The following is a 24,643-nucleotide window of genomic DNA, read 5'->3' on the forward strand; positions in this document are numbered from 1 at the left end:
ATTTTTCATCAAATGAGAGACCCTCCCATGCTAAAAATACATTTGGATTTGATCAGGAGTAAGGAACAGTATTTAATTTGTAAGCATTTTTCTTGTATAATGTATTGGGATATTTGTGTTTTAGATAAATATTTTTACTTTCAAAAAAGTTCATTGTTGTTAATGAACGTGGTTCTGAATTGAAGCATTGCTTTCTTCCCAGAGGGCAGAAATTTTAATATGCTATTGATAAATATATCCATATTATTTGTGATAAAGGCAAGTTAAAGAAAGATTTTGCATCAGGAGCCCAGTATGAAAATTAGAGTGTGAATGAATGCAGCTGTCAGACAGTTGCATCTTGTTGGTTATGTAGTGAGTTACATTCATTTCTGGTAAATCATGTTAAGTAGCAGGAAATTATTTTATCAGGATGTACAGATAGTAACAGGTGCTTCATTTGTTTAAATATCCAGTAATTAGTAACTGGCTTAGTTAGAAGATAAACTGTATTGTAGAAACAGGCTGCTTTGTTAGCTTTACAGTATAATTGGTCATGTAAGGTCAGAAGCATAAGTAGCTTTAGTTTTACAGGCACTTCTAAGAGTAATTTCAGAGCACTGAGGATGGTGACATTCAATTTCTGTTATCCTTAGAGCTGAGAATTCAGAGGATGGTTACAGTGAGACCAGGTAAGCAAAGCTGGCTGCAGAGTCATTTCCACTTGACCCAGGGATGTGGTTCCAGAGTGCTCTGGGGAGAAGAGCCCCCACAGGCCAGGGTGTGCATCTGGTGCACAAGGTGCAGTGTCCCCTCTTTTGAACCAAATCCAAGATACTGCTTTTGTAGAAAATTATTTTGAACAGAGATTACAACTGGGGATAACACTTTTCATGGAAAGGCAGATGATGGGTAGGAAAGAAACTGGTGCAGGTAATCTGGTGTAGGCTGTGAAACAACAGAAGTATGTGACTTGGGAAAAAAGCTGAAGTTTTAAGAGGAGTGTGAAGAAGCCAATAATGGTGGGGTGTTAAAGGGTGGTCTGGGATCTTAAATAAAGGCTCCTCAAATGTCTTGCTAGTAAGTATCTGTAAACTGCAAAGATGTTTTCTTGTAAGCAGCTTCATGGTTTATAGTGTGCAGAGAGGTTCTCCTGTCAACTGGAATACACTGACCTCGGCAAGCTGAAGGCCTCTTTTGGGAATCAGTATCAGGATCATGACTCTTCTGATTATTTTTGAATGTAATCTTATGATTCTCTGCTTTCAGATGAGCTTTAAACAAAGCCTAGAAAAACACCAGTGATAATTTATAAAAGATTGTTGAGAATTTGTGCAATACAGTATTTATCAAGTATTTTCAACACTTCAGCCTCTGTGATAAAGCATCAGGATACTGTGATCTCACTGATGATGTGTTTGATGTATTAGAAATTTTTTGGTCAGCATTCATGAAGGTTACATGAGGTTATTCTTTCCTGCTGTAGCTTACCACGGTGTGTGCTGTTAAACCAGTATCAGAAACTGGGTTGTGTTTCTGTCTGGATCTTTTGTACCTGGCAGCATATTCCTTATTTGTAGTACAGGAATGTCTGTTCAGCCCACTGGGGCTTGGTGATAAGTGAGGCACGTCGTGGAGGAGGATCCTTGTCTGGAGAGCCTGTAGCAGACACAGCCAGCCTGGGTGATGTGGGGTGAGAGACACAGGCAGGTGAAGAATGAAGTCTTAGCAGAATTCACCCAGTGTGGGTAGAACAGAGCTCAGCTCCTTTGGCTCTGTCTGTTGGGCCAGCTGTCCTGTCAGGAGATCAGTTACAGGTAGTGGAAAATCTTGTGCATTTGGCAAGATTAGTACATGATATCAGGAACCATCTTCAGTTTTTCTCACTGATCAAAAAAGAGAGGACAAAGAACCTGAGGAATAGATGAGTGCAGGGCTCTCTGCAGGTTCTTGAAGCTGTTCCACAGTTTCTTGGTAAAACCAGTTGGCAGGTTTCAAAGTGAGGGCAAGTTTTATCCCACTATGGGAAATTTAGAAAAATGGTACATTTTGCTTTACAATTTACATGTGCAAAAAATCTCAGCATGAGGCACTGTGTGCTGATATTCCACGTGGAAACAGCCAGGATAGAGTGTAGTACAGGTAGCACAGAGAGCCAAGTAAGTGTTAGCTTCCTGTGGGTTTGAAAATGGTGACTTTGGATAAGACACTGATGCAATATTCATATAACCTTTGCATAATACCAGTTATGTATCAGACTGTATTTCTGACCTGCACCTCCCAGGAAACCAATACCTACTCCAGAGCAAAATTTCTTATTCTGCAAAGCTTGACAACTTCGTCTGAGATCACTCTAAGCCAGTTGGCCCTTGCTTAAATATTCATCAGACTTCTGATAATTGTGATAACCCTTGTAGGCTGGCAAGCAAGGCAAATTAGCAAAAAGATGATTGATCTTTTTTTATATGCAGTTTTATCTTCAACCTTTCCTGGATATATGTTATACTATAGTAATAATTTCTTCTCTAAGGTATTTGCCAGTATCTAGATTTGCACATCTATTTACAGTTGCCTTGAAGCCTCATAATTACAATACAGCTGAAATGTCCATTTTCTTTCCCTGACTACAAATAGGGATCAATGGAATTTTAAATGACTGCTCACGGGCTAGCTTCCGACCATGACCTTTGTAAATGATTAGAGCTCTCCACTGTTGCTGTCTACCTGGAAAGGGTAAGCGGGCAGCTCTGGCTAACTGGCATTTAATCTGGAAGAGAGCCAAAGATATTTGAGCTAAAAACCTAATATGAGTTGGCAAAGAGAAGTATGTATAGACCTTTGCACTATTATTGAGATCTTTTTCTACATTTCTTTTTTGTGTTTAGGAAATTCTTTTACCCCGTAGATGAGAGATGTATTTTTAGATAATGTTATACTGGAGTTATGATAATAACTGCACTTGCAAAATGTATGAAAGCGTGGAAGTGTGAAAAATGGGGTTTCAAACTCTAAATGACTGAATTTAATTTTCTGAAGAATGTGAAAATTCAAAATGGTTTGGTTTGGGAGGGATCTTTGAGATCATCTTGTTCATCCCTTGCCATGAGCAAGGGGTTTCAATCTTTGATGGTGTTTCAAAACAGGTTTTCAAACTCTAGTGGGGTTTCAAAGCCTAAACGACTGAATTCAATTTTCTGAAGAGTGTGAAAAGATAAAATGGTTTGGTTTGGAAGGGATCTTTGAGATCATCTTGTGCAGCCCTTGCCATGAGCAGAGACACTCTTTACTGTCCCAGGTTGCTCTGAGCCCTGTCCAGCCTTGGACACTCCCAGGGATGGGGCAGCCACAGCTTCTCTGGGCAGCCTGTGCCAGCAGCTCAGCACCTCCCAGGGAAGGATTTTTTCCTTGTATCTAACCCAGATCCACACTCTTTCAGTGTGGAGCCATTCCCCCATGTCCTGTCACTCCAGGCCCTTGTCCAAAGTCCCCCTGTGCCTTTCTTGTTGGTTCCCTGTAGGCACTGGACAGCCCCAGTGAGATCTTTCTGGGGGCCTTTCTCCAGGTTGAACATTTCCAGTTCCAGCTCAGTGCAGGGTGCTGAGGCTGTGCTTGGCCCCAGTGTGCACATCATGGACAGGGGTGGGAGAGGTGCTGCTGGTGGTTGGCAGTGGCTGAACCTGAGCCCAGGTGTGTCCAGGGGGGCAAGAGGCCAATGGCACCTGGCCTGGATCAGCAGCAGTGTGGGCAGCAGGGCAGAGCCTGCCCCTCTGTGCTGGGCACTGCTGAGGCCACAGCTCGAGTGTCCTGGTGCCCTCACCTGCTGCCTCCAGCTCCTTGGTGCTGCCCTCCAGGGCTCTCTGGGTCACTGCCACCCCTCCCCTGGCTCTGGGCACTGCTGGGCCCTGGCACCATCACCTGGAGCTGGAAACACTCCCTGGCCAGGCTGTGAGCAAAGCTGGTCAGGCACAGGTGTGTTGGCTGCCAAATGAATTCATCTAGAACTGCACTGAAAGGAGGCATGAGGTGGATGGAGAAGAGAGACTCCACACTGGCACTTTATTGCTTAAACCTCCTCTCCTTTTAGCCTTGCTTGAGATAGTTCAGGCCCTGCTTTTATGTGCAGATCATGTGTAGGTAATGGCTAAGACACTTCTATCTCTGCTTGTCAGTTCAGTTTCATTTTAATGAGGAATTGTGCCTGTATCATTCCATGTTCCTATTGCCACCCCTGAATTTCTCAAGGTGTTGCTGTGTGTGCTGCTGCTGAAGCAGGAACAGGAGTGACATGAGTGGGATTAGAAAGGAAACACCTCTCAGTTTACTAATAGATTTTGCAAACCCAAAGTTTTGAGATGAATAAGAATTATTGCTAATTGCTATGAATGCTTTTATCTAAGATAAAAGATAATTTAAGATATAAGATAATATGCTGTGTTGCCTAATCAATTATTCTTGTGTGGTATTGATCACAATACCACACAATAATATTTATTAAAATATTAATATTTTAATAAATATAATATTTATTAAAATATTAGTGTTCTTTGGAATGTGACACTTATCATTAACTCTGAAAGAATTACACAGTTTGTAGTGAATATGCAATCTTGCCTCTCTGCTGGCCAGAGAATTTTCTCCTATTTTCTGTAATGTGCTATATTGTTATATAATGCAGCTGGCAGCTGCTTCAAACTGGTCAAATGTATTCTTACCTAAAGCCTAAGCCCAGAAAGCACTTGTAAAGTCAGTTTGTAAAGGTTTTGTGTCAGCATTACCTTTGGCTAGCATTTAGATAGAGATATCTTATTAATTTAGATTTTTTTTTAAGAAAACATCAAGCATGTTTGAAAGTCAAAATAAATATAATGAGTTTTTTTTAAAAGATTTGAATTGGTATTTCAATTCACATTGAGTTGGTGGTGCCAGAAGAGTGACAGGGAGATGGAAAATCAGACAGGGGGGTTCCTGCATCCTAAACCAAGGGCTGGGTGGTGGAACCACACTGGGATGGAGACTCTGTCCTGGTTTGTCAGGGCTGGGGAAGTTTCTAGCTTATAACTCAGCCCAGCTCAGCTCTCCCTTCCCAAAAAAAGAGGATTTTCCTGCCTGGCCATCCTTTCTGCCATTGGAAAATCCTCCAGAAGTGCAGTGCAGGATGGACTGGGAGAGGTGTTGGTTAGAGCACCAGTGTGACTGATAGGATATTCTTCATATCTGTGTGAAACTGGAGTTGTGTAGTTAGTACATAGTACTTGCTAAGGCAGTTTTTAATGAAAAGGACAGTGGTTTTGGAAAGAGTTGAGATATTTGGAAGCAGAAATCCTGTGAAAAGTCACAAGAACTTCAGTACCTTCATTACTGCTCCATGGCCAGGCTGCTGAAATAGTACTGGGAGCAGTGACATGCTTTCAGAGATTGCTGACATGTGACCTCCACCTTGCAGGTCTGAAGCTAAGTTTTAGGTAAGGCAAGAGAATAAAACTAAAGAGATTTCTTTCCCTGTGTGGCAGATGCAGCAGCAGGAGCTTGCCCAGATGAGGCAGAGGGATGCCAACCTGACGGCGCTGGCAGCCATCGGCCCCCGCAAGAAACGGAAGCTGGATGCTCCTGGCCTGCTCACCATAGGAGGAGAGGTAAGTGTGCACCCAGAGCAGGGGAAATCACTCCTGCAGAGCCTCCCAGGAACAGCTGGAGCTGCTCCTGCTGCTGCTGGCAGGGAAGTGTGTCATTTGGAAATGCACATCAGCACGGGAGCCCAGCTTGTCTCGCCACAGTTAAAATGGCTTCGCCTTGTAGTTGTATTTTCAAGTGTGAACTTTCAGCAGGTCATTAAAGAATGTTCTTGAAATAGTTAAATGGGAAGTGTAGGTCTTAAACTGTTCACTGCCTTTATATCTGCTTTCTCCTCTGCATAATCTGGGAAACCCCAAAATGAGTAGGGAATGAAGAGGTATCTGAAAAAACCTAACTCTAGTCTTGCTTACAGTTTGAACCAAGAGCTTGTAGTAATACCAGTGTGGGTTTGTGATGAGTCCAAACTTCTTTCAGAACGTCAAGGTGTCCCCCACCACTGCAAAGATGAGTTTATAATCATGCCAAATTGTAATTTCCATAAGAATACTGTGCTCTAGAAATAGGATTGGGTTCATTAGCATGATTCTCCTGATATTTTAAATTAAGTAGGTGTGCTACACAATAGATGCAAAATTGTCCAAAGCCTGATCTGTATTAAGCAAGGTGGAGAGCCAGGGTGATGTGGTTGCAGTGCTGTGGGTGGCTCTGTAAGAGCACTGGGTTGTTTGGTACAGATACACTTGGGCTGCCTTTCCTTCTGCTGAGTCTGCCCACGCAGTGGAGTCAGAGGAATTCTCCCTATTACATGCCTGTTCTGAGGAAAATGCAAACATTTTGTTTTGAATAGCTAAACTAACAGTTTTGGCTCAGACATTTGACTGTCTAAATGCCAGGCATTTCCAAAGGCCTTTTTGTTTCCCATTTTGGATAGCTTTTATCTGACTTCTCTCTCTTTTCGTGTGCTAAGATTAGTGCTAGGGAATTAGCTGAGCTAGGGTCAGAAGTGGATCCTGTTTCCACTCTAAAATTGACTTAGGACTTCAGATATGTAGGAGGTGCTCCTGTTTCTGGTAAAATGTGTTTCAGTCTGAGGGAGTTTCTCAGGTTTTGTTTTGTCCTGTTATTCCCTTCCTTTCAGTCTCCCTCCCTCCTTTATCTTACATTCAGTAAAGAATTCTGTTCTCCCCCACATGCACCTGTAACAAATCTCACAGCAGGCCCAGAGGAGCTTTCATTAGAAGCCTGACTGGGTGGTCATAGCTTTGGCTTTCCCTCATTTAAAAATAATTTCAACCTTCTAATAATAACTGGATCTCTTCAGATTTTAACACTTCACCAAAGGAACATTTTATCCTAAGGAACAGAATTTAATTTCAGTTTGGACAATTTAATTATTTATTTGTCTATTGTCCCTTTAAAAAATTATTCTTTTGTAAGTGTTAATAATTTGATGAACAAAATTGTGATCACCTTCAGTGAGTGAAGCATTTTAATCAGAGCTCTATATCTGAATGGATTATGATGAACAGCTTCCTTCTCTTTCCAGAAGCTCCTTGTTCACTTGCTGCAGTGCTTCAAGGAAAAATAAAGGTCTGGGGCAAATTCCAAAGGCTTCAGGTTATTTTTGCTTCCTTTTGCTGCTCTCCTAGCCCAAATTTTGCTGAACAACTCTATTGTTCCATTGGCAAACTCTCCTTGAAGTTTGTGCCCATCCATGGATTTCCTGGAGCCACGAGCTGCGTGCCAGTTCAGATGGAACTGCTCCCATCCCTCTTCTCCTAGCTTCAAACCATCCTGGGCAGCTCAAAGAGATGGCTGGCTGCAAGCTGATTCCAAGGTCTTGGAAGCTGTATCTGCATTATTCAATGTCTTTTGGAGGGAATAGGTCCTGAAGTGCTGCAGAAGCTGTGTCACACAGCTTGGCTCCTAGAAACTCCCTTTCTGCTGTTCTTCTGAGCTTATTAGGGCTGCTATGCAGAAATAAACTCACCTCCTCCACAATGTTTCCCTGTAAAAAGGTACTGGAAATGTCTGTTATTTGTCTAAGACTGTCTGATCTCTCTTCTTTGGGTTTCTGGAGGTTATAGACATCATGATGTTTCTGTGTTCTGTGGTACCAACACCCCCTGAGGCCAATTCCACCTTCAAATATCCAACCTCCTCTATGGTCTAGGGCACTCTGATTTCTCCCAGCAATTTCTAAGCTGCTTAAAGCCCTTGCTACTGAAAATCTGCACTTGCAAGGTCTGATTTGGCCAGAGCTTTTTTGGACTGCTCTTTTTTTGGTCAAAATACACTTTTTGCATTGAAGATGCTACTCTCCTCATTAATATTTTTGAATTACATGTCTGCTTTAGTTGCAGCTGGGACCCTGCATGTTTAGTGATCCAAAGAGATGTCATTTACAAATCATCCCACCCTGGCACGTTCCTTTATTTTCCATTTTCTGAACTAACTCTTGTTTGACACTTCACTTAGTTGCATTGGCCATTTTGCAGTGAGCAGTGCTGGATTTCAGTCCAGCTTCTTGGTTTAACAGAAATACTAAGAATTTCTTTTTGGAAATTGGATCTTTTTAATAACACCCTTTTCATCTGAGCAGGAGGCTAATTTAGTAGTGACAGATATTCTACTAAAGACATGAAGTTGATGGAAAAGATTAGTATTTCTGTTATTCAAGTACTGTTTGTTACCTAGAGAGACACAGCTCTTCTACAGCTTTTGGAAATGTGAAAAAGCTTGTGTTAATAACTGTAAGTATTTTCTACCAGCACTTTGTTTGAGAGTATTTTCTTTAAACTTTGTTCTCTGTCTCACATTGCCAGAGCTCATTTGGACTTCTTTGCTGGTTTTCAAGCCATAGCTAAATAGATCTTTTTTCTTTGGATGACAGGCTTATTATAAATTATCAAGACCAGGCCCATCATTGCTGGACTAGTACAGCTAATTTTTTTTTACTACTTTTACCTGGGGACGTGGAAAATCAGCAGTTTTGGAGTGAGGTTATTTTTACATGTTTTCTGGGGTTTTTTTAAAATTTGCTTCTATGTGCAACCATATTAAAAATGCCTTTCCAAAACATGGGAACCATATTTTGTAAAGCAGTGGGTGAGCAGGGGACGTGGAAAATCAGCAGTTTTGGAGTGAGGTTATTTTTACATGTTTTTTGGGGTTTTTTTAAAATTTGCTACTATGTGCAACCATATTAAAAATGCCTTTCCAAAACATGGGAACCATATTTTGTAAAGCAGTGGGTGAGCAGGGGCTTGGTGTTCCCAAATAACACTGCTGCCAGGTGAGTGGCTGGTTTCAGCCCACAAATACAGAGTGGGCTGATGGCACTGTCCCAGTCCCCATCCCTGCATTCCTGCCCTTCCCTTGGCTTGGCCCTGGCTCTGCACCCTGGGCTGACCCACCTCCATTTCAGAAACAGGAAGAAGACTGATCTAACAGCACTAAAAAGTGAATAGTTCCTGCTTGCTTGCTGAAGTAGTTTGGCCTAGAGCCCAGTGAACACTGGAAAAGGAGCTTACAACCAGAGACAGCAAATGTGAGATCACCTGCACTTCATTCTCTGCCTTTTCAGTGCCTTTCGTGGCTGCTGGTATTTTAGATGATCTGCTAGAAACACAGCTGCCTCTGCAGCAGCCAGCAGCTCATCAGAAATTCAGCCTGCTTATTATTATAATGTGCTTTAGATCAAGAGTGAAGGAGAGGAGGTAAAGAGAAGCAAGACACCTTTGGAAGGATTCATCTTCTCTGCTTGGCAGAGTTGAAAATACTGCATTTGTGGAATTTTTTAGGGGCTTTCCATTTCTTTAGTAATATTTTCCAAAAATTATTGGAAAATATCTTCTCAAGTCACAGCTTTTTGGAACTCAGCTTTATTATTATTATTATTAGTAGCAGTAGTAGCAGCAGTAGTAGTAGTAGTAGTAGTAGTAGTAGTAGTAGTAGTGGTGGTGGTGCCCAGCTCTGCTCTGTGCTGTGCTCCTGTGATGCTCAGCAGTGGGTGACACAAACAGGTCACAACATTCAGGACAGCAAGCTCTGAAGTTCTTCAGTTAGCATCCCTAAGCACCTTTAATGTCAGATTAAATAGAAGGTTTGGGTTGCTTTTTTTTACCTTAGTTGCTTTTGGATTGATTTTGAGTCTATTCAGTTAACATTTTTAGTGGTTTTTTCCCTTGAAATGCCCTTAATTCTAAGAGTTAGAATTAAAATTTTGGTTTGTTTATGAAATAGATATTTGCATGTAATTGCAAGAGTTGGAGCTTTAAAAAAAGGATTAGCCATTGCAAGACTAGGTTAGGTGGCTTTAAAAGCTAAATATTTGAGTACTGCTAAGGTGGCATGAATGCAGAATTTGCATATGTTCAAGTCCCTCATTTCTTATTACAGAAATAAAGTGTAGAGGTTAAATACAAGTATTTTTCTGTATTTAATAATAATAATAATTAAATTATTTGGCTTTTCATCAAGACCTATGGCTAGTATCCCAAAATACATAAATATAGAGTATATGTTTGAAATATCTGAGGGTATAATTTGTTTAAATATCAAGTGAAAGCCCTCTCCTGGTACTTGCTGGCACAGATGGTTTTTGAATACTGAGCTTCCAAAGGCAGCTTCAGGGCTAGTTCAGTGAATCACTGCTTATTGAAGACAGTCATTTTAGGGATAAGAAAAAGCCCTCTTCCTCACACAGCAGCAGAGCAGTCATCTTAAGAATATTCAGCAAACTATCCCAAACAGCATCTTTCAAAATGTGCAGGACCATATGTTGGGCCAGTGCTCAAGGGAGATCTGGTACCCTGGCTGTTTTCTCACCCACTATATTCCAGCCATTATAATAGTCAAGAAAGATAATGTTCCTGCAGATGTGGAAAGTCCCAAAAGTAACAGTTAAAACAGAGATGTTTTGTGTAGAGAAAAGCTAATTACTGGAATGTTGTGAGGTGTATTTTGGGTGCGAGGCACCACATTTTTTAATTAAATTAATCTTTCAGATGGTATAATTTGAGTATTTTAAAGCTGTTTTCATGTTTAGGTTTTGTACAACACATGATTAAGATTCTGGTTTAAGACACTGAAATCTGTGTGGTTCCAGAGGCAGACATAGAGAAAGTTACTTAAGATTACTGTCTCTTAGGTCTTTACACTTTAGCAACTCCTGATTTCTAAGTGGAAATGTAAGGATGGATTCAGGATTTTGTGGGAAGCACTTGGGTATGTGCTGTAGTTGGAAAAAAGTACTTTTGGCTGCAGTCTCTTTTTGGTTGTGCAGTATTGAATGTGATTCATTTCACCATTTCAGCTGACATTCTCACCTCGTGCTTGGGTTATCCATGGACATTTCAGCAACACCTGCAATCATTCCTCAAATCCATTGTCAATATTTTAACTATATTAAGAAGAAAACAGGATGCTGGGTAATTTTCTCTTTGGAATGGGTTAGACATGAGCTGTCTCTTGGAAAACCTGACCTTGTTTCCTTCCTTTCTTGCCCTTTTAAACCATAAGAGATGTGTGGTGTGTCCTGCAGAAGTCTCTGTTACAGGAAGGTTGTGCCTTGGCTTCTGTCCAAAGCTTCTACTCAGTGAATATCACCCACTTCAGAAGGTCAGGAATCAGCCAACAGATGGGGCATTACTGCTCCTGACAGACCCAAAGAACTAGAACCAAGGAATAGTCTTTTATCTGGGGGGAAAACACCAATCATCAGCACTGAGCTTCTCTGGGCAAGTCCTTAGGCTGTTCTGGAGCTAAAGTTGATTTTATGGCATCCACTCTCAAAGGTCCTTGTTCAACAGCTCAGGTCATCCTACTGTAGGGTTGGCTCTTGATAAATTACTTTTTGTTTAAAGTGGTCAAGATATGTTTAGAAAGCCCTGGAATCTAAAGCCCTTTGCCCTGGTTAAGCTCGAGTTATATGGAAGAGATACAATGGAGCAGAATACCTTTTGCAAGCATTTATGCACCAAGAAGTCAAAGTTTGCTTTTTGTGCTTTTTAAGCCTGTAGACGAAGAGCAGAACAGGAGGAATTTTTATGATTTGTTGTACCATTACCTTTTCAAGCACTCTTTGCTCCATGTCTCATTGACATGATAGAATGCAGGGTTCTCTCAGACCTGTTTTGGTGCAGGATATCACTGCTGCTGACAGTTATAATTTCATTTGAGGTATTCCAAACCTATCACTTACATTTATGGGTTTGAATTTTCAAGGAGACAGAAGAATGGAGTCTGTCCTTACATTCTTTAAAATGGAATTACATGCATACTGCTTTATAAATCTTTGAAAATCTCAAGTTTGGCTTCAACTTCTCTTTTACTTCTGTTTTTTTTTACTTCCCGTTTTCAAACTTAAATCAGTATTAAAATAGTTCACCATAAATGTGTTGATATCTATTTCAAGAGCAGTATTTTGAAACACTTTATATGTGATATGCTAATTAGTAATTGCACCTTTTTCCCTTATTGTTAAATGAATGAGACTTCAATTTAAAAATTAATTGCCCCGGTGATGAGTTTTCATTTTTAAAAATTTTATTCAAACTGTGTTTTAGCCCATGATAACACAAACTGGGTTTTTTTAGACTTCTGGTTTTATTTTGTGAAACAAAACTTCCAGCATTACTCTGATGCTTCTTACAGACTTAGCAGTAAAACCAGGAAGGCACTGAAGATGATGGATAATGCAGTGTTTACACTGATGATTAATAATGTGACTGGAGTGGATGTTAGGAATACATTTCTGTGCCTGTTGCAAGCAGGCAGGAATACAGGCAGTGAGTCAGGAGGCAGGAGAACATTTTTGCATGGATCTCAGTTCACAGGAGGAAGAAGCCAGGCAGCAATGCAAGAAAATAGCAAGTGGGCTCTGTGCCAGGGAAAACATTCTTTTTTACTAGTAGAACAGGTTTGCATGCTGTGTGTATTCCTTTGATCTATGGAACACAAAATATTCTGACAGAGGTTCAATGATATTAATAATCTTTCCTTTGGCCAAGACAAATTTGATTTTTACTTCATTTGGAGGTGGAAGTTGGTCCCACCTGACTGCAGGATGTTGATGTAGCATGCAGGAGGAGACCATGAGAGCATTTTTTTCTCTGCTTCTCAAAGATTTCTACTGCATTCTTACTTAAATAGTTTTTTGTTCTCTTTTTTTATTCATAGAAATAGAGATCCTCCTCCTTGGTTATATAAAAAAAATTACTTCATTTTTAAAGAGAAAATAGTATCAATATGGTAATAATAAATACAATTGTTTTATTTATGGATACCTTGTAAATACAGTGTGTGCAGCTTATTAGCATGGAAAATGAGAACTTGGCACAAAGATGTCTGAGTAGCTAAGAGTTCATCCATTATTTCTCAATCCCTGTGGAGTTCTACTGCTATTCCTGTGTTTTTCTTGCAGAAAGCTACCTTGAGGATGTGTAGGGACAGAGGGTATATGAGTTTGCATTTTGGGGTTTTTTTGGGAATTAGTTTTGGCTTGAGTTTTTCTTTATTTTCAGTTGTCTTCTCTCTGTCTTCCTGATTTTCAGACACTGAAGGATAGAATCTATTTTGCAGTCTCTGTTTTTCTGATGCTTACAGCTACAGATTTTTTCCTTCTTCTGGCTAAGTAAGACTGGTAAGACTAAGAGAAAGCATGGAAGGTCTGGCAGAGGGTTTGCCCATTGACTTTAGAAGGTGAGGCCCAAGGTACTGTGACAATTTCAGATGTCAGTGAAAATAATTTTTAAAACCTGACCAGAAAATTTTCAAGGTGTAACTTTTCAACCTGTACATGGAAAGAGTCAAAGCTGTATCTTAAGGTGGCAATGTTTCCCATTGAGGTCATTCTTCCCTAGAGCAGTCAAATGAATCATCAAATAGATTAATTTCCTTCTGTTTCAGTCCTATTCAGTGCTAGGTAAATTTTGTGGGATAATCTTTTTCCTCTTTGTCTAAACTATTTTTTATTGAAGTCAAGGTTTGGAAAAAGTCTGAAGAACCTAAAATGTATTAAGATGCACATTTTTGGATTTTTTCAGCCAATTCTTTTATAGGCAGTCAAGTAATGTGTTGATCCTGCAGAGAGTGACAATTAGTCATTTAATATTTTCAGTTTACCCTGGGCCTTTGGGCAAACAGTCTTGGACTTAAAGGAAATTTGGTTGCTAGCTTCTAAAGTAAACAGCCTACCTAGAAGTGCTGAACAGAAGTTATTTGACCTACTGCCAGCTGCAGAACCAGACCATTGTCCAAGCTGGGTGTCCCTGTGGTGGGAATGAAAGTCCAAATAAAATAAAAGTCCACTTCACTCTTGCCCTGCTTCCAGTGAGAGAGGGATGGAGGCAGAGGGGTGAGACAGCAATTTAGTGAAAACAAACAGCAGTGGCATAGAAAGGCACAGGGCCAGAGCAGCAGCCATAGCAAAAGGGCACAAAAGAGCAGGAGGTGTGCACACAGAGGGAGTTCCCAGCTCAGCTCAGCTCCGTGTGGCTGAGGCCAAACCAGGACCTGTTCCTGTGGCTCAGCCGTGACATGTGGGTGGTCCTGGGACAAAACCAAGGTGGTGGCACTCCCACAGCTGCATTTCTGTCCTGAGCCAGCAGAAGCAGTGAGGGACAAAGCCCAGAGCCCTGGCTGGTCGGTGTGGCACTGCCTGCTCCTGGCTGTGCTCAGCAGGGCACTGCAGGCTCTGTTCTCTGCCTGGAGCTGCATCCACACCCCAGCCCTGTCCTGCTGAGGACACTCCACAGTGCTGGTCCAGCAACTTCCTGGGTAGGGAACCCAACAAAACACCTCAATTCTGGTGTATGGCCTCATCTGCTTCCCCCTGAGGCCACATCCCAAGGGATGGTGTGGGTGGTATAGAATAGCAATGGCCATGCCCCCCTCTGCATTGGCACTGTGCATTTTGTACAGCTGAATGTGGTCTGTTGATAAAAAACTGAGTTCTTCAATTAAAAGGAAAACAAAATAAAAGCCTGACAGACAAACATTTAATTCAGAACTTGCTGTCTTACTATGTGCTCAAAAAATTGTCCCTTCATTTTCAGTAGTCTGACTGAAAACAAGCTTAGTGTAAGAAAGAGAAATGAAGAGTCCTTTCATGCTTTCCTTTTACCCTGTGCAAGTCTTCCAAGATTTTGCTGTAAGTCAGAATGTTTTTATGAGTGTTTAATATGTGCATATCATATGTATATCTGTGCACAAAATTTAAAGGCAGGTCCCTATTACAGGCTTCATAAGTGATGTCATCATGAAATGACACAATATCAGCAGTTTGTGGTGCAGGCAAATTTATTTTGACCAGCTTTGCTGTTCAAGGACCATGATACATTTTAATCCCTTTGATCTATTCTAAATTGTAAGAGTATTTTGAGCAAATACTGGTTTGATTTGGAAAGGAATGCTCACCCTTCTTTTTCACATGCTGACCGGTCTCCTACTGTCGGCACTCCTCCTCCAGAATTTGGCAGAAATTTGCCAACAATAAAATTCAAAGGTGGGGCTCAGATATTTAAATTTGGAGCTGAAACAAGCTTTTCAGCTTTGTTAAAAACTGTTCACAGATAATGGAACAGTGTGCTTTGCACATCCTTCCTTTGTAGGAGTGATGGCAAAGTGGGTCCTGTTTGGCCACATTCATGAGAAGTTGAGCATTGGAGCTCCAAACCTGCAAGGACATGTGCACATGCTTAACTTTAGCAGAGTGGTGAGTCTGTTTGAAGTCAGTAATGTGCCTCGTGTAGAACATTAATTACCTGCAATCAGCTTTTGTTGGAGCACTGTGTTCCTGTCAATCTCCCTGTGCTTCCCACTGCATGAGCTCGGCTTTGCTGATCCCTGACTGGTTCTGGTGGAGGAAAACACTTTCTTTTCCAAATTTCCTTCTATAGTAAAACCAGGGTTTTCTGTCTAGAAATTGTCATACTGCATGCTTTTGGAAAGTCTCGTGCTTATTTGACCATGGAGGTCTTTGGGACTAATCAGTGTGTGTTAAATGCAGGTTTATGAAGTTTCCCAATGTGTCTTGGATATTATAGGCAGTATTTTGCTTTCAAAGAAAAAAATACAGTAAAAATAGCTAAGAGTGGGATCCTCATCTTGGTGTTCCTTTTGTTACATGCTCTGTTCTAGTGAATGGCTAGGAAAAAAGGGGGTTTTTGTTTTTGTTTTGCCTGGAGTCAAACAGGAGCATGCTGGTTAAAGGGATTCTGTGGGGGCTGGAGAGAGCCTGAGGGAACTCTGAGAGACATCTACCACCAGCAGCTTGTCTGTTCTAGCTAATTATAGCTGGGGTACTGTTTACTTTAGTGGTGTACTCCTTATTTATTAGTTACTTGGTTACTGCTTGCCTTCAAGTTACAGGCTGGCAGCCAGTTCCTGCAGGGGAGGTGCAATAGGGAGGGAAGGGCATCAGGCAGAACTGCAGCTCCCCGACCTTGGCAAGATTTCTGAGGCTGCTGGAGTTTGGGATTTTTTTAATGCTGGCAGCCAGAGAGATGGTCAAAAAGAGAAGCAGAGAAGTTAAAAAATAGCAACTTAAGGAAATGTTTTACCATCTAGAAGGACTGTGGTGATAAAATTAGCGTGAGTGTCTCCGTGACTTGTAAGTCAGATTTGGGTTTCTCCCTCCTTTTCCTCCTGTCTTTGGAGAAAAATCTGGCTCTTTTGGCCTATGTGAAGTTACAATGATTTGCATAAAATTCCAGTCTTTATAGCTTTTTAACCAGTGTGAGTTTGTGGAATTCTGGAGTTAGTTTCACGGGGTGGTTTTGCTAACAAGTTACAGATATTTTCCAAGCATGACTGAATAGATACACAGACATTTCACAGTGTTAACTAAAACTAAGTTAAATTACTACAAAACTTGGGTATGGAAACCATGGGCCACTTAGGAGTCACAGTCCTTAAGAGTCAGACCTCTGGACTATTGAACCACTTTGGGAATTCTTACCCTGCCTCACCCTCCAACTTTTCTGATGGGCTTTGAGCTGGCCTGTGGCTGAGGTGTCTGAAGGAGGTAGTGCAGTGGACCTATTTTCACTGGCTTTTGTTATTTTGTTTATAATAATCTTGGTTTAATAATTAGCTCAGCAAACAAAAGGGCAAAGAGCAGCTGTGTTGTATGGGAAGGCAAATGAGGAGAATTATGAAGTTTTCTGCAGCTGTGTTTGAGAAAGTAGAAGGTATCATAAACAGTGATTTCTGTGCTGCAGCAGCATGAAAGTAGTGTTGGTCCATGCTATAGTTTAATCAAGAAAGGGGATAATTCTCCAGTCTTTTTGAGCATGACACTCTCTTGCAAAGACAGCCTAACAAGAGCTGAACTCCTGTGTGATGCACCAATTACTGAACAATTTCGAGGAAGCTCTGCCAGGAGAATGAGCAAAAAGTTCCATTAAAAAAGGCAAAGTTCCTGTCTGCAAAGGAGAAGGAGGAATACAAGGAGCACAACAGGTTAAACAGCCTTGGCCAAAGAAGTGAGTACCCCTAGGCAGAGCAGCATCTCTAATCAGTGGTAGTGGTATGAGCTCTGAGGGGAGGGAAGTTCAGGCTGGTGCTCTCATGTAACATTAAAAAGGACAAGCAGTCTGTCAGGGGAAACAGTCATTGGTGTGGGATTTCTTCTCTTGATCAAAAAGACAGCAGCACTGCAGCCTGCTCTGTCTGTAGGGGAGGTGTTAGCAGAGGGCATTTTTTTCCCAGGCCATAGCAGTGGCCTGTGGTACATTTTTCCTAATCCATAAAAGATGCCACCTGCATTTCTCTCTTTTGCAGGCTTTTGTTAATCCCTCAGTTTTCTCTTTTTATTTTGTTTTCATTTTTATGCTATTACAATTTTTTAAAAAGCAACTTTAAGAGACACCTCTACAAAGCAAAAAATGAGCTACATCTAATGGCCTTGAAAAATGTGCCTAGTGCTTGTCTGCAAAGCCAAAATGACTTTTCTCATCTCTGTAAGTCATTTTTATGAATAGCATTCCATTTCAGTATCTTGAAGCTCAATTGAAGGAGGGAAGGGGAAACAAAGTGCACTCTGCACAAGCTTGCCTCCTGCCCCTGGACACCACTGACAGCCACAGGGGTGTTGCATTTTGGTAAAACTTGCATTGCCACAAAATTCTTTTAGCAAAAGTTTTTACCTTCAGCTGTGTAGCTGCAGTGAGATGGGATGAATTTGCTGCTGCTGCTGACTCAACTTTTACCTTGCTAAGTAACAGAACAATGAAGAACTGCAGGTGCTGTTCCCTGCTGTTCTTGTCAGCTGTGCAGGTAGTCAAAGTAATAATAATTTGCCTGTGATGTTAAGAACAAACATACATCAAGATTTCAAGTATTCAAAATATTTCCTAAATAACTTAGAACCAATATAAAAGGGTTTCCAGAAGAAAATCAGAAGGTAGGTTTTTTCTTTCTAAAGAAATAAATAAGGATTGCATATTTGGGAGTATTTGACATCATGTCTTATGTCTTGATTGAGAATCCAGAAGAAGAATCATTTACTTCAAGAAGTACTATGACCTGAATCTCCAGTTAGTTGGTTTTTAATATTGTGAACTGTTCCTTATTTTAAGGAGCTTAACTGTACTGGGACATGTTCTGTGTCTTCTCCTGGTTGAGGACAAGAAGTAGAACAACAGGTGATTTGATTCCACCACAGATCATTCATTTTCAGTTTTGACTGTCCAAATCTCTTAAGCAGTAGTACATTATTTTAGAAAATTCCTAATGAAGAGCATCTGCAGTAAAGTCTTAAAGTACATGCTAGTCACCTGTTTGTCCTACTCTGGTCTCTGCATGATCAAATCTGGGTGTGTACATTGTGTATTTCAGTGTGATGTCTGCCCACTCTGCAGCAATTAGTGGAAATTACAGATGTTTAATGAGCATTTTAATGCTTTGCAGTTGATACTGTTGATAGGTACTGAGGGCTCCAATGTTCCAAGTGTCTTCAGAATTCTCTACCTTGATCTATTTTGTGGCCCATGAGTAGATATTATTCACATCTAGTATTTATTTTAGCTGTAGTGATTAATACTTCAGTTTGACCTATTGGGGTTTCTTTTCTACAGTGCCATATATAAAAAAATGTAATGCAATCCATAATTCAGCTTGTGCAGCCTGTGTTGGGCTGTAAATCCTGCTTGGTCTGCAGTCAAATGCATTTCTTATATTACCTCTACTGGGATACAAGATTTTGTGGGCTTCATACAACTTCTAAAAAGTTATATATTGCCTTTTATCCTGGTGGTGATGAAGACCAATTACTTTTTAACATAATTTCCTATATTTTGGCCTTTACTCTCTAGGTATTATATACTGCTGTGGTAAATTTATTAAGTATTACTGGGTGTGTGGGTGGGAGCATAGCTATGTTTCTTTGTGTGAAACTGTTATTTCAACTACATATTCTACAGAATTAGATTTTTGTTTGTCATATTTAAATGATGAATTTAACGTAAGCCTTCTAATTTCAAAATAATTTTTTAATGAGGCAGTATCATCTGTAACTTCTGAGTTATTTAATTAGTGCATATACTGAGATTAATTGTTTTTTAAATTAAAAGTGTAATTCTATAAACCTTAACAATAGAGTTTTTAAGACTTTCAGGGAGGTATTTTTATCTCCAGCATTCAACTGTTTTATGTAAGTAGCTCCTTTATGAAAACTTCAGATTTGTGCTGAATTTCTGATACAACTTTTCTTTGGAAGAAGACCCAGGAGCAGCTCATGAGGAGCTTTTTGTGTCCTCTCCCTGCCCAGAGAAAGGCACAGCCCTGTCCCTGCTGGGATGGGTGTCCCATTGATCCCTGAGCCCTGTCCCTGCTGGGATGGGTGTCCCATGGATCCCTGAGCCCTGTCCTTGCTGGGATGGGTGTCCCATGGATCCTGAGCCCTGTCCCTGCTGGGATGGGTGTCCCATGGATCCCTGAGCCCTGTCCCTGCTGGGATGGGTGTCCCATGGATCCCTGAGCCCTGTCCCTGCTGGGATGGGTGTCCCATGGATCCTGAGCCCTGTCCCTGCTGGGATGGGTGTCCCATGGATCCTGAGCCCTGTCCCTGCTGGGATGGGTGTCCCATGGATCCCTGAGCCCTGTCCCTGCTGGGATGGGTGTCCCATGGATCCCTGAGCCCTGTCCCTGCTGGGATGGGTGTCCCATGGATCCCTGAGCCCTGTCCCTGCTGGGATGGGTGTCCCATGGATCCCTGAGCACTGTCCCTGCTGGGATGGGTGTCCCATGGATCCCTGAGCCCTGTCCCTGTCCCAGCTCTGCTGGGATGGGTGTCCCATGGATCCTGAGCCCTGTCCCTGCCTGTTCCTGCTGGGATGGGTGTCCCATGGATCCTGGGCCCTGTCCCTGCTGGGATGGCTGTCCCATGGATCCTGAGCCCTGTCCCTGCCTGTTCCTGCTGGGATGGGTGTCCCATGGATCCCTGAGCTGGGTCCCTGCTGGGATGGGTGTCCCATGGATCCCTGAGCCCTGTCCCTGCTGGGATGGCTGTCAGGTTGGGCAGACACCCTGAGCTGTGTCCCGTTCAGCCCCGCAGCCGCTCACACTCCGCTTGCAGCGCAGCCACCCCAGGCTCAGAGCTGGCAGCCAACCCCAGGGTGCCCATCAGAGAAACCCCTGCACCTGCTGGGCTGGACCTCTGGAGGGAATTGTTCTCCCAGGTGTGATAACAGGACCCTTATGGCTGGCTGTGTTGTGTCGTGCTGGCGTTTGGGACCCAGATCCATGAGAAGCATGTCACGGTGCCAGAGCGCTGCAGCAGTCATGCTTTGTCTCAGTTGATGGGGGAGTTGCAGCACACAGGGTAATTCGTGTTGACAGTAAGAACTTGCAGATGGGCAGCCTAAAATGGTGAAATCATTATAGAAATTTATTTAACTGGTTGAGTGGCCATAGCAGATTGGTTGAGCCAGCCAAATCTGAAGACTGTGAGAGTGGTTTCTGCTCTTCTGCTTTTTTTTTTTTTTAAGATTAATTTTTGGCTCATTTATATATATATCTTTGGAACATGTTTAAATATATTTTTGGAACATTTTTAGGTCTTTGAATATTTATACTAATAGCATTAATAGTAATTGGTAAAATATTATATATATTTTTTCATCTCTGTTCTGACATACAAAAGTTTTGTTGTCATGGTTAAATTTTGAGGAAAAATATTGAAAAGAAGGCAGTCATATAATTGAAAATAAATCCATTGAATTTTTCTTTGCATTTCATTCTCTTTAGAAGAGTGTGTTAGCAATTTAGTGAATAATATAGTTTCACAACTTGTTTAATTAATGCACAAATATTTTTCGATTACTTGTTATTCTGTGGTTTTAAATCGCTTATCTGTGACAAAAATCAGAATTTTGTTTAGAGAAATTGGATAAAAATGAGGAGCTGCCTTAAGTATTTAAACAATGCTCTTCATTAAAGAATCTGGTTTTGAGTTACATTTCCCTTCTTTCTTTCAGAAGTGATGTTTTGCAGGCTGATCTCATACTTTCCCCACAACCACAGAAAATCCTTCTGCTAGATATTAGCTGCAGCATAATTTTGCCTGATTAAAAGAGAGATGTGACAACCTGGGTCCATAAGTGTAATGCAGGGGCATCCCTAAGTGAAGAACAAGAGGGATGACATTTTGTCACTGCATTTTGTTTGCAGGCAGTGCCAGCTCCTTTTGCCTAAGTGTGACAGTCTAAGCTGTCTTCCTGCAGTTTTTGTTCATCCAGGACGATGCTGGGTTTGAATGACACAGAGAAGCCTGTTGGTCTGGCAATATTTGTAATGCTTTATTATTTTTCTCCAAAGCACCTGATCCCACAGCCAACCCTGTGTATTTATTATTACAGGCAATTGGCTCTTAAAAGAGACCTGGGAGCACCTTCTCTTCTTGACTTTAACCAAACCCCAACCAGTCACCCACATTTCTGTATTTCCTTAGAACTTAATTTCAACAAGTTTTAGTCATACCCTCTAGGATCTCCATAATACAATTCTGTAGGTACAGCAGATTCCTCACATCGCCGTTAGCAGCAGAGCACAGGCGTGTTACAGACTGAGCACCAGAGACCTAAGTCTGTAGAGAGATGGATGCTTTGAGTATTATCCATATTAAAAAAGAGATATCCCAAACTTTGCATTTAAAAACATTTCTCTGAAGAGTCTCCTTTGGTGTAAATGCTGATGTGTGCTGGCATTAATGGCTGTGTGGAGAGCGCTCCGGAGCCCGCTGGGGTGGGAATTCTTCCATTGTCAGTCTGGCTCTGCTTCCATCTGTGGCTCACTCTAGCTGGCTTTCTTTATCTCATGTGCTCTTATCTTGTTCATTGCTATTCATAACCCATACTTTGTGAAGATGGGCCTTTATTCCTAAGAAATATTTGCCAAGTTCCTTGTTCCTTTACGTAAAGGAACAATAAATACTATTTGAACATATATACCTTGGATTTGTTTTCATTCCCAGTTTAATTATGCAGTGTGTATTTTAGACACATATGCCAGATTCTTGTCTTACATTAATTTGCCTTTGCATGTTAACGAGCACAAAAGGCAAGCAAGCAAAAGCAGAATCACTGTCCAGGAACCATCTCTGTGCAGAGTGATAGCCCTGCTTCAGGAGAAGGCAGCAGCCAGGTGCTTCTCAGCTTCTGGATCATTTAAGGAAATTGTCTCCAAATATGTAGAAGCTGGCAAGTTGTCAGCTGTATGAGAAAAAGAGATCTCTGACATTTGGCTCCACTCCTCTCTTCTCCTTTTACTCCCCAAACTCCTGCTGTGTTCAGCTGGGGAGAAAAAGGCTGCTTGTGTAGTTGGGCCGTGGAAAGCAAGTGGAGAGCACAAGGTGTGGTTTTCAGTATTTCTGGTAACTGGTATAAATCCTGTCAGCTGGAACTGGTGTATTCCAAACCTCTCCCTTTAGATGTTCAGGCTGTGGAGTTGAGCTGAGCTATGTGATAGTAAGGGAGAAGTAATTACTAAAAATTCTCAAAGCAAATGGAAGTGCATGGGTCTGGGATTGATGTTCTGATAACACTGCTGCACAGGTACTGTTTAAGGTTACCACTTCTGATTGAAGCCTCTTTTTCCTTTGTATGAAAGCAGCATAATTAATCAGGCTGTAATGAATTCAGTTACTGCTAGTTTGTCACCTGAAGAGAGAAGTTACCAGAGCAGGCTGAAATCCAACTGAAAATATGGTCACATTTAGTATTTAAAGAGCTCTTTAAACTTGTGTAGTGTAACAGTAGGCACCTTGTGGTTAGGCTGGGAAATGTGTGTTGTATGGCTTGAAATACACCTCCAAAAATAAGTGAAAGATGATACAAAATTCTCTTGCAAATTTTAAATGAAAAAAATACTGTTCTGCAATGCATTTTACAGGTTGGCAAGGGAATGTGTCATTCTCAATAAGGAGTTTGCAGCTCTAAATGTTATCTGATTTGTATGTTTAGTTCTGTCTTTATTAACAAAAATCTCAGATTGTTTCAGTGTGAAAGTTACATCAAATACAATCTATGCCCTCAAAATCAAGAATCACCAAACAAATCAATGTTTTGGTTTGTGGTTTAAGTTATTACTCTTGGTGATCACTTACAAGTGTTATTTGAACAAAGGGGATGGTTTTGGTGCTGGGCACAGTTGAAGTTATTACTGTTTGTGCTGTTTTCAGATGGCAGTGCTGTTTGAATCCTGTCTGTAGTACAGGAGGAAAATCCATGGGTATGTTTGTTGAAAAAAACCAAGAAATAAAAATCAGATGCTATGCATTGCTTTATTTGCTTAGGTGATTTTAAAAATGCCTTTTCTTTATATTTCTGAAGGAGATGGTAGGATGGGGCTTCAGAAGGAGTGTGCCAGTGCCAGGACTGCTCTGGTTGGCATCCTCAGTGGCTGGGGAGGTCACTGCCATGCTCTGTGCCAGGCACTCACTGGGGGCAAAGGCAGCTGGGTCCGTGTGAGCAGGGTGGGGCTGGGCTGGCCCTGCCCCAGTGGATCGGGGCGGATCCGGGATAATGACTTCAGCAGGGGGCACCGGGGAGCAGCTGGGGGGCACAGAGCCCTTCATCTGCACAGCTGGATCCGGGGAGAACATCTGTCTGTGCTCTTAGACTCGACACTTCTGTTAATACTGGGGGCTGTATTTGCATTTGTTAGATTATTTTGGTAGCAGTTCTTTCCCGTCTCTAGTGTTCCATTTCTTTCCATAATCCCCTCTCACAGCAAAATCGGTATTGGCAATTCAGAAGAAACAGAACAATTACTTTCATGTAAGCCTTTAACAATTATTAACTTTCCTATACTTTCCCAGCGATGGTTATATGTGTAAGTCTCAGTAAAGAGCAGCTGTGGAATGAAAATGAAGGAATTACACAAAGAAGCTGTTTTGCTGTAGTGGAGGAGCTGTGTGTGAACTCCCTCCTCGGGCCAGAGCTGAGGAGAAGGAGCCCATGTGCCCGTGTTCCTGGGATATTTCAGTCAGGAGGCTCCTCTCTGTGCCTCTGAGGAAGTGGATGGATGGTGGGAGGGCAGGATATTTGAATTTACTGGCCAATGCACACTTGACCATAACTGAGTTGATTATAAACATTCTTTTAATAATTTAATGACAACGTCAAGAACACAGGGAGGAGAAGCTTGCATTCAGAAAAGCAGTGTTGGAAAGGAGCAGTCTTGGTATCTATAGAGCTTCCCTGCTTGCTCCTGTTCATGTCTTTCCCTTTTCTTACACGTTCCCTATGCTTCAGAAAAACAAATCTTGTAAACATTTGCTCGGTTTTGGCATAGAATAATAAAGCAGACAAGTGTCACATGAATGATTGTGACACTTGTACAAATGTCTGTGAGCTCAAACAAGACAGGCAAATTATGTTTTGACCCATTAACTATAGCTGTCTTAGGTAGGAAAAAAAATGCCAATTTATCTAAATACTTAAGTCAAGCATGCACTTCAGACTTAAAAATTTTGCAGAATCATAGCTTCTAAGATGGATAGTTTGCATATTAAAAGCATGTCAAGATGCATCATCGTTCCAGCTTTGCTTTCCTGGGAGATCACAGCTTGGGTGCATGGCAGGAA

At 41.5% G+C, this 24,643-nt stretch overlaps 1 protein-coding gene across 1 annotated transcript in view; it reads left to right on the forward strand.

Annotated features, from left to right (window-relative positions):
• The window catches only part of LOC132333061 (transcription initiation factor TFIID subunit 4-like), a 145,297-nt gene that overhangs the window by 93,619 nt on the left and 27,035 nt on the right, over window positions 1-24,643 (forward strand). The window contains exon 14 of the mRNA XM_059857802.1: window positions 5,490-5,612. Within this exon, the coding sequence (XP_059713785.1) occupies window positions 5,490-5,612 (123 nt within the window). The remainder of the gene's footprint in view (window positions 1-5,489; window positions 5,613-24,643) is intronic.

The sequence above is a fragment of the Haemorhous mexicanus genome, chromosome 12 (genome assembly GCF_027477595.1).
Source record: "Haemorhous mexicanus isolate bHaeMex1 chromosome 12, bHaeMex1.pri, whole genome shotgun sequence".
Classification (NCBI taxonomy): Eukaryota; Metazoa; Chordata; class Aves; order Passeriformes; family Fringillidae; genus Haemorhous; species Haemorhous mexicanus.